Source organism: Pseudorca crassidens, chromosome 16, assembly GCF_039906515.1.
Source record: "Pseudorca crassidens isolate mPseCra1 chromosome 16, mPseCra1.hap1, whole genome shotgun sequence".
Lineage (NCBI taxonomy): Eukaryota > Metazoa > Chordata > Mammalia > Artiodactyla > Delphinidae > Pseudorca > Pseudorca crassidens.
This window is the reverse complement of record NC_090311.1, coordinates 32,987,515-33,003,105: the sequence shown is the minus strand read 5'-3', so window position 1 is coordinate 33,003,105 and position 15,591 is coordinate 32,987,515. Positions and strand designations below refer to the sequence as shown.

Here is a 15,591-nt window from a genome sequence, read left to right as displayed (position 1 = left end):
ATATAACATAAAATTTACCATTTTAGCCATTTTTAAGTGTGCAGTTCAGTGGCATTAGATGAATTCACATTGCTGTACAACAATCACCACGACCCATCACAGGACTCTTTTCATCATCCCAGACTGACACTGTACCCACTAAACAATACCCCCTCTTTCCCTCCTCCCCTTAGCTCCTGGCAACTACCATTCTATTTTCTGTCTCTAGGAATTTGACTATTCTAGGTCCCTCATATAAATGGAATCATACAGTATTTTCCCTTCTAGGTTTGGCTTATTTCACTTAGCATGTTTTCAAGTTTCATCCATGTAGTATGTGTCAGAATTTCATTCCTTTTTTTTTTTTTTTGCCGTACGCGACTGTCTCACTGTTGTGGCCTCTCCCGTTGCAGAGCACAGGCTCCGGACGCACAGCCTCAGCAGCCATGGCTCACGGGCCCAGCCGCTCTGCGGCATGTGGGATCTTCCCGGACCAGGGCACAAACCCGTGTCCCCTGCATCGGCAGGCGGACTCTCAACCACTGCACCACCAGGGAAGCCCTCATTCCTTTTTTAAGCCTGAATACTATTCCATTGCATGTATATACCACATTTTCTTTATCCATTCATCCATTGATGGATCTGTGGGTTGTTTCCATCTTTTGGCTATTGTGAATAATGCTGTTATGAACGTTGGTGTACAAATATCTGTTCAATTCTTTGCTTTCAATTCTTCTGAGTATATACCCAGAAGTGAAATTGCTGGCTTGTAACATAATTCTATGTTTAATTTTTTTGAAGAACCAACCCTGGCATTTTCCTTCCTGGTATATTTCCAGAGTCAGTTCTTTATCGTCTATTGAAACAGTGTATTTTGCCTCTCTGATGTACTATCCTACAATTCTACTAAAACACCTCTCTTTTGCTTGCTCTCTCTTTCATTCACCAAGGCATTTAGAATTATGATCTTATGTTCCACAGTACTCATTTTCCCCAAAACAAAAACACTGAACCTCACTCCTTGGAACAAGCTGCCATTTTCCAAATCATAAGTTGCATTAGTTAAAAGAATAAGAAGCTAACTTTTTTGGAGGAAAAATGTGCAGTCTTTCAAATCAGTACCGAGATACCAGCCTGGTAGGCAGCAGGTAGACATACCAGGAAAAGAGCTCCTGATTTACAAATGTCTCACTTAAGAACATCCCTGACATTCAAACCATAGTGGAATTCAGGAGTTGAACTCCTGCAGTTGCTGAAGGTCTCTGTTTGCCACCACTGGTATTATGAGGACTGTGGACTCTCACTTGTTAATGGGACAGCTAGAGCCCACCTCTCTTCTACTTTCATCTTCCTTCTTTCTTCTTGACACCAGAACTATAGGGGTGCCACCACCACCGTGGTGGCTAGCTGGCATCATGTCGAGAGCTCCTGTTTTCACTGGAAGATTGAATTCCTTCAAACAGAAGAATTTCAGTTGGAACACTGCATGATTTTGCATACAGAAGCAACGCTCTTTCACATCTAGTCAACTTATTCTGTCCATTCCATCCTTATCTAACTCAGAATCTATCTTTCCTCCCTGCCTCCTCTACCTTGAGGTCAAAATCTCACCTAGACCACTGCAATGGGCTGAGCTGGTCTCCCCGACAGTAAAGATTTCTACCCCACCCTTCATATTATAGGGGAAATCCATCTCTCACCAGCTCAATGTCAGTGTCACCGGAGCCTTGAAATAACAGTGTTCAAAGAAGAACTTAACCACTCCAAGCCTCTGCTGGGTGGGGCTGCAACAGAGCCATGTCTTCTTACTTCTAGTCTGATCTATACTTTTCTTACCAGTAGCTTTTTAAGTTTACATGGCTCTTGTTTGTTTAGCAAACAAGAATGACTGTAACTGATATCATTCATATGTCAAGGTCAGCAGCAGAAGGAAAGGAAGTTAAATGAATAAACTCCAAGACCAAAATCATTCCATTACCCTTTTGTCACCTTAGTCAACATTGGTATGGTACCTATTTTCTTTTCTTTCTCTTTTCCCTTTTTGAGGATGGTGATCAAAGTGAAGTAGTTAAGGTACTTCTTGATCAACTCATCCAATTCTTTCTTCCTTTCACTTCCTAACCAGCATCTTCATCACTTCCAGAGGGAGATTAAAAGTGTTCCGGGACCCAATTCCACCATGGTGGGGTGGAGGTTCCCCCCACACCAACAACAGTTCTCTGGACACCAGCTTGGTGTCCTACAATTCGACTCAATTCTAACACTAGTCACCTGGAGATAGCACAGGTAAATCCCACAGGTTAAAGACTCAGTCCTACACAACTGCCCCCGTGCCTTCAAATGCCAGTCACAAGCCCACGTTATCACCTGTGCTTCTGACCAACCTGCTATAAACTGGAGGTTCCAAGGTCTCCCTTCCTGGGCTTCAGATGCTAGTTGCAAGTCCAGGTTGTTACCTGTACCTCTGACCAACTGGCTATAAATCAGAGGTTCCCATGACCCCCTCTGAGGGTTTGATTAATTTGCTAGAGCAGTTCACAGAACCAGGAGAAGCATTTTGCTTATTAGATCACCAGTTTATTATAAAAAGATATAACCAGGAACAACCAGATAGAATAGATGTATAAGGCAAGCTATAGGGAAAGAATGCTGAGTTTCCATGCCCTCTCTGGCCACACCACTCTCCCAGCACCTCCACATGTTCACCAACCCAGAAGCTCTCCGAACCCCACCTTTTGGGTTTTTTATGAAGGCTTCATTACATAGGCATGATTGATTAAATCACTGGCCATTGCTGATTGAACTCAATCTCCAGCCCCTAGCCCCTCCCCGCCCCCAGGAGTGGAGAGTGGAGAGTGGAGAGTGGAGGGTGGGACTGAAAGTGCTAACCCTCTAATCCCGGGGTTGGTTACCCTGGCAACGGGCCCCCATCCTTAGGTGCTTTTTAAAAGTTACCCCATTTAAGTTAAACCCAGTTGTGGTGGAAAGAAGCTTGTTATGAATAACAAGACATCTGTTTCACCTCTAAGGCTCAGAAGCCATTTCAGGACCTGAGGACAAGAACCCAAATATTATAACAAAACATGTTCCCATTGCTCTTACTGCTCAGGAAATTCCAAGGATTTTGAGAGCTATGAGCCAGGAACCCAGGGTGAAGATCAAATATATGTGAGAAATATATTTTGGTTATCTGAATGTGGCCAAATACATATTTCTTATAAATCACAACATCTCATGGGCTCTTCAGATGTTCTGCACATCTAAATCTCAGAATGCAACTGTGAAGTTGCACTTGATTTCCAGATGTTTGGAGGAGCTTCTTGGTTCTTCCTTCATAACCATGAGCTACCACCCTCACCACCCCTCCCTACAATTTCCCCACCAAAACACTTTTACAACCACCAATAAAATCAGGGGTACAGATTTTTGCAAGCAGCCTTAAATTCTTTTTAAGAACAAGGCAAAGGTATATGTTAATTAAGTTAGAATTCAGATGGCCATTTGTCCCAGTTTGCCTAGGGCAGTACCAGTTTGTGCCTACTGCCCTGCATAATTTTTAAACGAGCTCCCCTTTTTACTCTAAAGAAAAAAAGTCCCAGTTTGGAGGATAAATTATATGTTTTCCCTACTTAAAAATACACCTTGCTTTCCCAGTAAAGTGCTTTTCGGGTGACTCGGTGCTGTTGCCCACATCATTGCACTTTAGTTGCACAACAACTCTGCAAAGTAGGAAGGGAAATACTTTATCTCTGTCAATTAAATGAAGTAACCAAGGCTGGCTTCAGGTAGCACGGTGGTGATTGTCCGAGGTCACGCACTCCGTGACAGAATCAGAGCCAAAACCCAGGACTCCTGATTTCAAGTCCAATATTGTTCAGCTGTGGATCCCTTTGTGCAAATATCTAAGTAAAAGCAAACCTCATTCTCTTGTTTAGTAACCTGCTTGAACTTGGACCTAGAACAGTTTAGACAGGTTCATCCTTGCCCAGAGACTCTCTTTTCACATTTGAAGCAAACAAAGAGATGAAAAAAGAATTACGTAAACATAAAGAGGGTATTAGTGAATCCTAGGGCCAAATGACATAAATCTTTGATTTTACCAGGTGCAGTTATATCAGGTTATTGGAATTTTATTTCTAACTGAGTTAGGATGACTTGGTTGACAACAGGAAGGAAGGGAGGGAGGGAGGGAGGGAGGACGAAGTAAATGAGGAAGGAAGAGAGATGGGCAGACAGAAATACAGACAATAAAGATCAATAATGAATGCCTACAGTTACAAAAAACATATAAATGGGTTCTGCCCCAGTCTTATAGATACATATCCCGTATGGTTACGTGCTAATCTTTTTTTTTTTAAAACCTAAAACCAGTAAAATTCTACTCTCCTTGGATAAGTGGCAACGACAGAAAACAGAGGTAAAACCCACGATCCTTCAAAGACAGGCACAGTGCTTGGCAAGGTCTTCAGGGTGTCCTAGAGGTGCTGAATGCGGCGCCACACGGAGAAATAAATGCACACTCCCCTAACCTCCCGACTGGCCGCCCTAAGATTACACCATCCGCGGGGGTCCCTGCCTCCTTTCGCAATGACAGAAAGAGGTCTAGTGTGCCCTGGGAAGGATGATTCCAAGACGCTCGCCAGTCTAGCCAGACTGCAGCAGAGGGGTGGACGCCTTGGGGCCAGGCCCGGGCACCGCAGCTGACCTGGGAGGCGACCGGCCCTCCCCTCGGGGACCTGAAGGTGAGAGGGTAGGAGAGGACGAGCGCGGTTCCCCGTGGAGGGGGTGGGGAGGCGAAAGGGCCGCACGCGCATGCGCCGCACCGCCACCTCCGCGGGCCGGAAGAGCGGAGCAGTGGAGCCGCGGCTGCCGGCGCCAGACGCCGCGGTGGCCGCGGGGAGATCGCCGGCTGGGCGATGCGGCCCGTGGACGACACTGGGGCCGCCAAGCGGCTGGAGTCCGGGCTGCCGCTGGTGGACATCCCGCCCCCGGGCTCCAGGCAAGAGTCGGCGGCCACCGAGGTAGCGGAGACGCCCGGCCCCGGTGGGTGCTGGCAGCGTCCTTCCTTGCCGTGCGGCTCGCGCGCGGAGCAGGGTGAGTGCGGCGCACGGACCCTGGTGCGGGTCTCGCCCGTGGGGGACCGGGCGGGCGCCAGCGGTGGGGGTCCCCGCAGCCGCCGGCCGGGGGCCCCGTGTGGACCGCGCCCCCCCTTCCCACCCTGCTCGGAGCTCGTGAACACCCTCGTGCTGTCACCTGGGGGCGGGGGGGGGTGCGGGCTGTAAAGCAGAAGCCCCCCGCGCCCCCATCGGCGGGAAGAGCGGAGAAAGTTTCTGATTGTTTTGGAACCCATTTGGGATTCTGAAACTGTTCTTATAATTAAAGTGATTAAAGTGTTACGGGCAGGATCATGGAGTCAGATTGCCATTCGGTGCGCCCTGCCCGAGATTGGGAGTCAGGGAGAAAGGCCATCCCGCAGCTGGCCGAGGTTGGGAGGAAGCTAAGCAAGAAAACTGATCTCAATGTAAACGGTGTTGCTTGAAGAGGAAGTTGAAAAGCATCGGGTCTAGAAAAACGTTTGTCTCAGAGTTTTAGAATCTTGGGAAGGCAGAGTTGAGTGGGACTACTACTGGTTCTTAACCTTTTTGAGTTACAAGGAATTTGTAGCAACTGATGCAAAATGAGACAGAGGCACAATCTTACAAACACGGGTAAGAGGTTCACGGACCCGCTTCCAAAGCCAGGGACCTCGTGTGAGAAAGCCTTTATCTTGTTCAATGTCTTCCTTTCACAAATGATGAAATTGAGGCCTGGGAAGGTGAGGGCTTTGGGAGGGTTTTTTTGTTTTGTTTTGTTTTTTCGAAGATCTAGCATGTGTGGATGAGACACTTCACAGGTCCGGGCAGCACCAGGGATAGGATCCCAGTTTGCTAGGGACCCAGCCCAGAGCCCTTTCTCCTAGCCCCAAGCACATTCCTCCTTAAACTCCACCACCCACCTGGAGCAGCTTCCTCAAAGAAAAGAGAAATAGGCAGATGTCCTTTCAAGACAAAATTACACAGTCTGCACCACCTCATCCTCTGGATCACCTCCCTTAAGTGTGACCTGGGATTTCTATGTCTCTTAGCCGATCCCGCTTTCTGTCTGCACTTCTTGAGAGTCAGAAAATTCACACATTTTGTGGAGAGACAAACCCCAGGGAGATGGTTCTTGCTGCATTTTTGTCCTTAATGCTAAGAGAAATGATCAGGTTTCTGATCATTTATGTAAGGGTTACCTTCAGCTGAGCTGACCAGATGTGCAGCTTTGAAGAAGTCAGTTTCTCATCTTAGCATCCTATGGCTGAATGTTGTTACGATGGACTGCTGAGTTAGTCCTTGCAAACTTTTAAATGATTCCCCTGTTTGTGAACCAAAGAGGCATACTTCAGGCAGAAGGTGGCAAAACCTACGTAAGCAGTTCCACCTAAGAATCTTGAGGGGTCTTTTAATTTCAAAGAAAGTTGCTAATAATAAGACTTAGATGAAGTGACCAGATAATATTCCAAAAATGGGATTGCCATAGAAACACTTTAACACCCCCCCACCCCCCCCGTACTGTGGTCATTGAACTTTGTGACAGTATCATTTTAGCTTCTTAACCCAACTGGTTATCTCAAGAAAGTTCATTTTCAAGTTCAGGTTGAAACTGTTACCCATTTTTCTTACATTCTTGGATAACCTTCCCAGACAGCACATAGCTATCCTAAGACATCTGTTTATTTTCTTGAGGGACAGTGTGGGTCTTAGACTGAAGCAAGGAAAAGAAGTTGTCTTAAGTCTGTGCCTCACATCCCCCTGGAAGGAGTGAGTTCCTTAGGGTAGCAGTGGCCCTGAAACCAGTAGAGCTTTTTACAGTGACCGAGGTCCTATTTCAGTGGGTCTAGGGTAGGGCTGGCATTGAAGTTTTAAAAGTTCCTCAGTTGATTCTAATTCCCAACCTGGGTAGTGAATCACCAGTTTAAAGCAGAGGATAGAGAAAGTGAGCAACTTTTCAGTTTTCTTCTGACTCAGGAAATCGCACTGTGGCCACTTACTTAACTTGAATTATTTAGAGTTGCCAAATTATTAGATATGTTTTCAGTGGAATATGGTCATGGAAGCATATTACATAGGCAGATGCCTCTTTGGATTATGCTACTCTCTTGTCCATCTCCTTTGACAGAGAGAATTGAAATTACTATTCTGTAAGAGACTGCGGTCTGCCTGAGGAGAACCAGTCCTCAGTCTTATAACAAATAATCAAGTTAAACTAGACCTTGTAACTTAAAGTTTTAAAAGAGTTAAAATATCATGTTAAGTTAAAATATTCCTGGAGAAAATTTTAAAAGTTTAGGTTGGAGAAGATCCTTGAAATATAGACCAGGGAGATGTTTTCTGTCCTCGATCTTCCTATTCTGTTCTTTCTGAGGGTGTAGGTTCTATGTAAGGATTGGGTTTCTTTTAAGAAAAACTATTTTGGGGCTTCCCTGGTGGCACAGTGGTTAAGAATACGCCTGCCCATGCAGGGGACACAGGTTCGAGCCCTGGTCCGGGAAGATCCCACCTGCTGCAGAGCAACCTAGCCCGTGCACCACAACTACTGAGCCTGCTCTCTAGAGCCCGCGAGCCACAACTACTGAAGCCCATGTGCCTAGACCCTGTGCTCCGCAACAAGAGAAGCCACCGCAATGGGAAGCCTGCACACCGCAACGCAGAGTAGCCCCTGCTCACCGCAACTAGAGAAAGCCCGCACACAGCAATGAAGACTCAACACAGCCAAAAATAAAAAATAAATAAATTTATAGAAAGAAAACTATTTTATTTGGACCTGCATTCTGAAATTTCAGAAACTGACCTCTAAGGCTGACCAGAGCCAATACATGTATTTTGTGGTGCTTAACTTGGAAGTCTTCTAAAGCTTCCTTCTCATGGGCTGAGTGGGTATGTGCAGTTTGGTTCCTACAGTATCTGAGCACATAGATATAGAACACGACGTGGAGGATTCGGGTACTTATAATGGATAACCTATTACGTGATGACTGCTAGCTCCAAGTCATTCTCTTCAGCAGTACACCTAGAACAGGAAAAGGTGGAGACCACTGACCAGAATGGCATCTTTTACTACAAAGGCTGAAGTGTACCCCCAGGAAGATTGTGCATCATCAGAGTTTGGTCCCACTTTGCAAACTGTTTGTCACTTGTGGGCAAAGGTATCTAATTAACATGAGGATGTTGAAATGTATTACCTGGTGTTTGTGTTTATCAGAAAAGGGCATTAAAACAAACAAACTTTGTGCAATACTGTTTTATGGCTGAGTAACCCATTGTAAATTCCTAGATTGGAATGATAATCCTTGTTTTACTACAAATTGCATGTGCCTACACATCCTTCACCTCTGCTATGCTCTTAACTAACAAGGGCCAGTACTGTGTTTCCTTCCTATTGTCCTTGTTTTTGTGTTCGTTTCAAAAAAGAAAAAAAAAAATATTCCTCAGTGTGTGGCCTATCTTTTTAAGTTCTCTGCTTACCCTGTTGCATTTTGCTGTCCTCTGAATGATGGGGGTGAGACTGAAAGCAGGTTCTACTCCTGTCTTAGGCAGCTGTTTAAGACAGAGGCAGTGGCTGCTCCTACAGACTGTCATTAATGGATTGAATACTTGATGCCCTGGAGAAAGCAGAAGTTTCCTGGTTCAGATCAAACCAAGAATCAGATGGCAGTCCTGTTTTTTGTTTTTTTAAATTTTTAAGCACTTTTAAGTACTAAGTCAGAGGGATAGATAACCTAGCCCCTAGCCTCAAAAGAGTTTATGTTCTAAATGGAAGATAAGTCGTAAACCGTGAAAACTTTAAGATCTCCTTAACTGTTCAAAATAACTAAACAGAGAGCCTTCTCAGATTATGCTTTTGCCTGTGGTGTTAGACCCTACATCTTTCCACAAAATTTTCTTATATTATTTCCTTCAGCAATTATTTATTCAGGGTCTTCCATGGGCCAGGCCTGAACAGGGCAGCTGAGATCTTAGCCCTGGAGGAGCTTACAGGCTTGTGGGGGAAGTCAGCTAATCAAGAAGTAGCCATATCACACAGTTAGGACCTGTTTTCCAGAAAAGAACACTTTCTACATAAAGCCGAGTTCACCAATGAGATGATATAAAATATCACTTGGAAGCATTTTTCTCTAGCCATCTTGATAAGCATTTCTTAAAGATTTCTTTCACCATCTTGGCAAGCTTTTTACTTCCTTTTGACTTTAGGAGTGAGGGATGAGTCTTCAGTGAGACAAAGAGATCCATTTTGTAGGGTGAACTGCATTCTAAAAAGGTAGGTTTAAATTGTTGCCCTTTGTCTATGGTTCTTTATTCTTCGTGGGGAAAATGGTTCAGATCCAGAGAACGGATATGCTTAGGAGGTAATTTTTGTAGGCTGTTAGCTATTAATATTGTTCCATTTTTCTCAATTTCTAAGTAAAAGTGATTAAACATACCCTTGGAAGCAAGGACTAACCAGAATTTAATCTTTTTCAGAAGCTGAGAAGAAAGCACCCTGTCCTGGACTTGGCTTGTTTTACACATTATTGTCTGCGTTCCTCTTCTCAGTGGGCTCTTTATTTGTTAAAAAAGTGCAAGACATCCACGCTGTAGAAATTAGTGCATTCCGATGTGTGTTCCAAATGCTAATCATTATCCCTTGCTTAATATACAGAAAGTAAGTATTTCTTACCTGCAAAGTAGAAGGTATTAATAAATGTTTGTAAATCTTTTGACCTGCTTAAATTATCTACTCTACAGACTCTGCTTTATCCCTCTCATAGCTTTACCAGTCCCTACACCCTTTGGCTCAGATTAATGAAAAGTCACAAGGATCCACCCACAGAAGATGCTCTCATAAGCACCAACCACATGCCCAAACAAAGGAGGGGAAAGAGATTCAGTTATTTACCACCCCCTATTTTGAGAACAAAGCTTTCCTTGTACAATTCCCCCCATCTTGTACCACCCTCCCTCTTTCCTTTGGCGTAACTAGTATTTGGAAGAAAAAAGTAAACAGGAGGAAACAGTAGTGTCTCCTAGTGTCAGAGGTTTCTTTAAGTAGAACAGGCTGCTCTCCTACCAGGGCAGACAGAAGGTTACAGTAATAATATTTAGGTCTTCCCACTAGGGTGCCATGGGAAAGGGGAAAGTGGATCTTGAGAAAGGCCTCTTTAGCTCTTTTCTTGTTCAGTGTCCTCATCTGTAAACTGGAGGGAATGATATCCTTTGTCCTCTACCCTGTACGAAAACTGTAGTCCCCATCCTTACTCTTCTCTCCCCGCCCAGCCTCCCTTCCCCTTCTACATGGACCCCATACACACACCCTCCCCAGGTGAAAATAATACCTCCCCCACACTGTTGTAACCTCTACAGACCCCCGTGTACTTAGACGCCTGGGAGGAGCGCCTGTTGGGTTCCTGGTGGCTGTCTGGCTCTTTTTCTTTTTGGGTAAAGATGCTTAAACTCCAGATTAAAAGCTTCAGTCACTTGCTACCAAAGTCTCTTTGTATCTATAACTCAGTGCAGATTTACTTAGAATAGTTTCACTCCTTATCCCAAGTCTTTGGTGAAAAAGGTGAAAATCCTCTAAGATCAGAAATATTGTCAGAAATTCCCGTGTAGGTGTGGACAAGTCACAATATTTTAGGAAACGATGGTAGGTAAGACTTCAGAAATGTCTAAAGGTGGCAACAGACCACTGATGCTAACACAATCATTCTCTCCATTTTGGAGTAAAGGTATTGGCAGGAAGGCACTTAGAAGAATTTTCTTAAGTTGTTGGCACTAATCTGTTTTGACCCATTTTATGTTTCACTATCATGAAAAACTCTCAGCTTTTCAAAGTATGGACCAAAGGTGACCACACTTTCATTTCTAACTCCAGAGACCAAGGGCTCCCTATGTCAAGCCTAGACGCTGCTCTACAAAGGCCAGCTCTGGCACATACCAGTGAGCCGCACCTAGCCAGGAACTTACACAGCACTCTGCTTCGTAAATATTTAAGTGTAAAGCATTTGAGCAGCAGTTGTTATATTTATCCGAATGCTACAGTTTCTTTTCCAGCGTATTTTAACTCTTTTCCTAAGGAGAACAATGAGAAGTTGTCTCATATTCAATGCCTGAAATAAATTTTAGCATTGCTTTCAGCTGTAACAGAAAAACTCACTAAGATTGAGAATGCACACTCGCATTCCCAAGTTTTCTTATACAGGGCAGCTAAATAATGAAATTGTATTTATTATAAAAATAACACTTTTCATTATAGAAAATTTGGGGAAAATAAATAGAAAGGAAAATTACCTATGAGTCCACCTATTAAGGTATAACCATGATGAACATTTCAGTATATTTTCCTTTTTGTCTTTTTTGCAGGCATGTACCTATACCTAGGGAAAATAATATCTATATTTGCTGACTTATACTATTTATGTATTTCTCTTGTGCTATTTTTGATTCTACTGTGAACACTTTAATGTCATTAGCTATATTTAGGAAACACTTTCTAAAAGGTGTATAATAGTTGTAGACATAATTAATTTACTATTGCCTTGTTTTCTGATAGTTAGGACTTTTAAGATAATGCTTAATTTAAAAATGTAATTTGAAAACAAATACCGAGTTCATTTAATATGCATTCCTTCCTTTGAATTTACAGAACTGGGTTTATAGGCCCCAAAGGTCAACGAATCTTCCTCCTTCTCAGAGGAGTCCTTGGTTCTAGTGCCATGATCCTTTTATACTACGCCTACCAGTCAACATCCCTCGCTGACGCCACGGTTATCTCATTTAGCTGTCCAGTGTTTACATCTATAATTGCTTGCATATTTCTCAAGGAAAAGTATAGCCCTTGGGACGCTGTCTTCACTGCATTCACAATCACCGGAGTGATCCTTATCGTGAGGCCGCCATTTTTGTTTGGTTCCGAAGTCGTGGAGACGGATAAAGACTATTCAGTTCACCTGAAAGGTGCTTTCGCAGCACTTGTACACGCTGTGTTTGCTGCCGTGACTTTAGTTATCCTAAGGAAAATAGGGACATCTGTGGACTACATGTTGAGCATTTGGTATTATGTAGTAGCTGGCCTTACCGAGTGCATCGTTGCCCTTTCTATATTAGGAGAGTGGAGTCTGCCGCACTGTGGGTTGGACAGGCTATTTCTCATACTAATTGGGCTGTTTGGTTTGGGAGGTCAGATGTTTCTCGCAAAAGCCATTCAAATAGAAAAAGCAGGACTAGTAGCATTAATGAAGACTATGGATGTGGTCTTCGCTTTTATCTTTCAGATTATTTTCTTTCATGATGTGCCGTCGTGGTGGACAGTGGGTGGCTCCTTATGCGTAGTAGCCAGTAGCATTGGAGCGGCCGTTCGTAAATGGTACCAGAGCTCCAAATAAAGCATCATTGCTGAAATGTGTACACCATCACCCAGTTGAGACATACCACCCGCATACACACCTGGAAAATCTGCATTTACTTCACTGACTATATACATTTCATAGTTAAGGTACCATTTTTGAATATGGTATGTCTTTAATTAGTTGAGGATAGCCAGTCAGTTGGGTGTAGCAATTATTATTTTTTGTGTGTCAGTTATTTTTTGGTTTTGGTTTTGGCTTTGGTTGTTGGGGTGGCATTTGGTAAGAGAACACATCATTAGTTGAAGAAAAACTGCACAATTTTTTATGACTCTTAAGTATAAATATATGTAATTTTTAAAAGTGTATTTTTGGTACTGATGGGATATAGGTGGGAAGAAATTTTAGATTCTCTTTTAGCAGTGTAGAGGCTAAGAAACTTATTGATAATAATGCTGCTGTATAATTAGTGTTGTGTTGAGAATTCATTTGAAATGTAATCCCATTTAGGAGGCCAAAGCTGGAGTAGGTGCCTACTTAATGGTATTAATAAAACAAATGAATTAGCCTTATTTTCAAGGCTTTTATAAATTATTGTCATTCTTTTAACCCATATTTGTGCCTTTTCACTCTAATGCTGAAATTTCATACATAAACTTAAAAAAAAAATCTTTAAATCACCAAATTTGGCTAATAGTGTTCTGTTTTAGTGGCATTATCATCTGTAGCTACATTCTGTAAGTCTAATTGTCCTCTGTTTTTTTTGAAACTGCACTAAATTTTTCTTAACTTTCTAAGTTAAGGTGTTTAAAAATCATAAGAAAGAAATCTTGGCATGGCCAGTGTGCACATTTCCATCCTGAAGTGTTTTCCCTATACTAGAAATGTGATTTTCTATAAATTCTCCTTGAATTTATGGTGTGATGCCAAATAAAATTTTCTCAGGGCTTTATTAGGTTGAACCATAAGAAATTGATGAGATTTTACCTTTTTAACTTACAAAAACCATAGTTCCTTATGGTTCACCCTATTAAGATACCTCTCTTACCTTCTAAACCAAATACTTAGGGGACTTTGGAGTATATTTTTTTAAAATTACTTTTTAAAATACAGTAATCCTAGTAAACTTATTTTTGTAGTCTTTTTCCCTTATGGAGTTATATATAATAATGCTTCATGTTATATAGTAAATGTAAAGACCTGTGAATCCATGGTCGATTGATTTTTGTAGTTTCTTCAATAGGAAAACAAAATCACTGTTAAATTCTAGTATATCAGTATGATATTAAGTGTCAGTGCTGCACCATGATACTAACATCATGAATTCAAACACATTTTATGTCTGGAACTTCATCAGGCCAGTATTCTGCAGTTAAAGACAGAATGTAATATTTAGGAAACCTTGGGAGGTTAATCAGGAAGTAGAGAGTACACGCAAATGGCTCTTTGTCACAGTGAACCCTTTACTGGTGAGGCTATAATGGTCTCCAGCTCTTACTGTGTCAGAGCTCTTATCTTAAGCCTACAGATTTGAAAGATTATAGGCTCTTTCCCACTGTTTCATCACAATTCTTCCGAAGTAAGAAAGAACTGGGGCTTCTGAGGTTTATGCCTTGGTGAGAAAAGGATCTTTTCCAGTAGTTCCAAGAGGAAATTTTTGGCTTGCTGATCTTCCCAAGTGCTTCCCACCAGATAAATCCTAAATGGTCTATTTAGGAAAGTCACACTATCCTTATAACTTTAGCCTAATCTGCAATATTAGAGTTTAGAGTTGCAAAAGCATCATTTTGCAAGTATGTTAGATAATTATAGAATTAGAGTGTCTTAGGGCTCAAGGGTTAGAGTCCTCTTGTAGGAGACATGCTCCATGTTTAGGGATGCTAGGGAGGGGACCTGCCCAAGATCCCTCCTTTAGTTCCATGATTAAGTACGGAAAGTAAAGCACTGCTTGAGCTACATAAGGTAAATGAACTCTCAGGGAACCCTCTCCTGGTTCTTTACCTTGCACAATAAAAGAACCTATGGGACCTTGAAAGTTAAATGCCTTTGGGCCTGTACACTAGAGACATGTTTTATTTCAACAGTGTGGTTTAAGTGCTTGAATGTCACAATATATGACCAAAGTTGGAGAAAATGTTTCTTCTCCCAACTTTTACAGGGTGTGACTCTTAAATACTTTTATAATGTCCAGGGTATATACAAGGATATGTATTGTAACAATTATGGGTGCGTATATTTTGCAAAGACTGTAGTTCCTATATCTTGAAAAGGGAACTATTTTCATAAACTGGTTTTATTTTATAATTGCTAATAAAATTAATATGAAAGAAAACTATATTTTGGTTTTTATGATTATAGCATATGTGCTAGCTAATATACCTTATTTCTTTTTTCATCCATGTGCTTCAAAATGTACTTCTTAAAGAGATTGACCTCTGGCCATTCAGTTATGATGTAATAAGTTTCAAATTATTTATCTGTCTCTCTGATACTGTTACATCAAATCTAATGTCTCAGAAATAAAGGTCCTAATCTTATGTTCCAGTGAGGCCTTTATTTTTCTAGCTCCTCAGAGCTTGGAGCAGCTTTTGTTCCTATAGCTAATCTGTTACTAAGTCATGGAGTGTCTGTCTTCTTATTGTCTTGTGAATTCTTCTTTCCTCACCTTTCCACTGCTGCCGTCTTAGTCCGAGACTTATCACCTCACACCTGAATCACCACAACAGTATCCTGGTTATCTGCTTCTAGACTCTTTGTTCCACTCAGATCCTTGTTCCACTGCCAGACTAATCTTCCTAAGGCCCTGCTTTCATTGTTACTCTGGTTCTCATGTAGCCATAGCAATGCCTTCTTATGTACCACATCACATCCAAATTATTCATCTAACCCTATTCCTACTTTTCCAACTTGATTTCTTGTGTCCCAATACAAATTTGATACTCGGGTCAGTCTCCCCACCAACTCCCACATTTGCCAAGGGATCCCTTCCTTTGTGTTTCGCCTGCTTTCTTTGCCCTCTCTTCTTTGCTCTCTAAAGCCTCTTAGTCTCCAACGGCTCAGCTGAGCTTCTGTTTCTTCCACTGTCTCCAGCTTCTCCCACCCATACTAGTCCACCTTGGAAGAATGGATAAAACACTGGATTAGCTGTCTGAAGATCTGGGTGTGGTGTAATCACTTTCCAGCCAGGCCCTTCCACTTAGTGTCCTTGA

The 15,591-nt window shown here is 42.4% G+C and overlaps 1 protein-coding gene across 2 annotated transcripts; it reads left to right on the top strand.

Moving 5' to 3' along the window:
• The first annotated feature begins 4,824 nt into the window (after positions 1-4,824).
• Positions 4,825-14,926, top strand: SLC35G1 (solute carrier family 35 member G1). Of its 2 annotated transcripts, none has more exons than XM_067709959.1 (3): positions 4,825-5,022; positions 9,522-9,702; positions 11,683-14,926. In XM_067709959.1, the coding sequence occupies exons 1-3, from the start codon at positions 4,896-4,898 to the stop codon at positions 12,419-12,421; spliced, it is 1,047 nt and encodes a 348-aa protein (XP_067566060.1). In that variant the 5' UTR covers positions 4,825-4,895; the 3' UTR covers positions 12,422-14,926. The 2 variants fall into 2 exon arrangements, with proteins under 2 accessions (XP_067566060.1, XP_067566059.1); XM_067709958.1 differs by having other exon boundaries at positions 4,825-5,073.
• Positions 14,927-15,591: the final 665 nt, after the last annotated feature.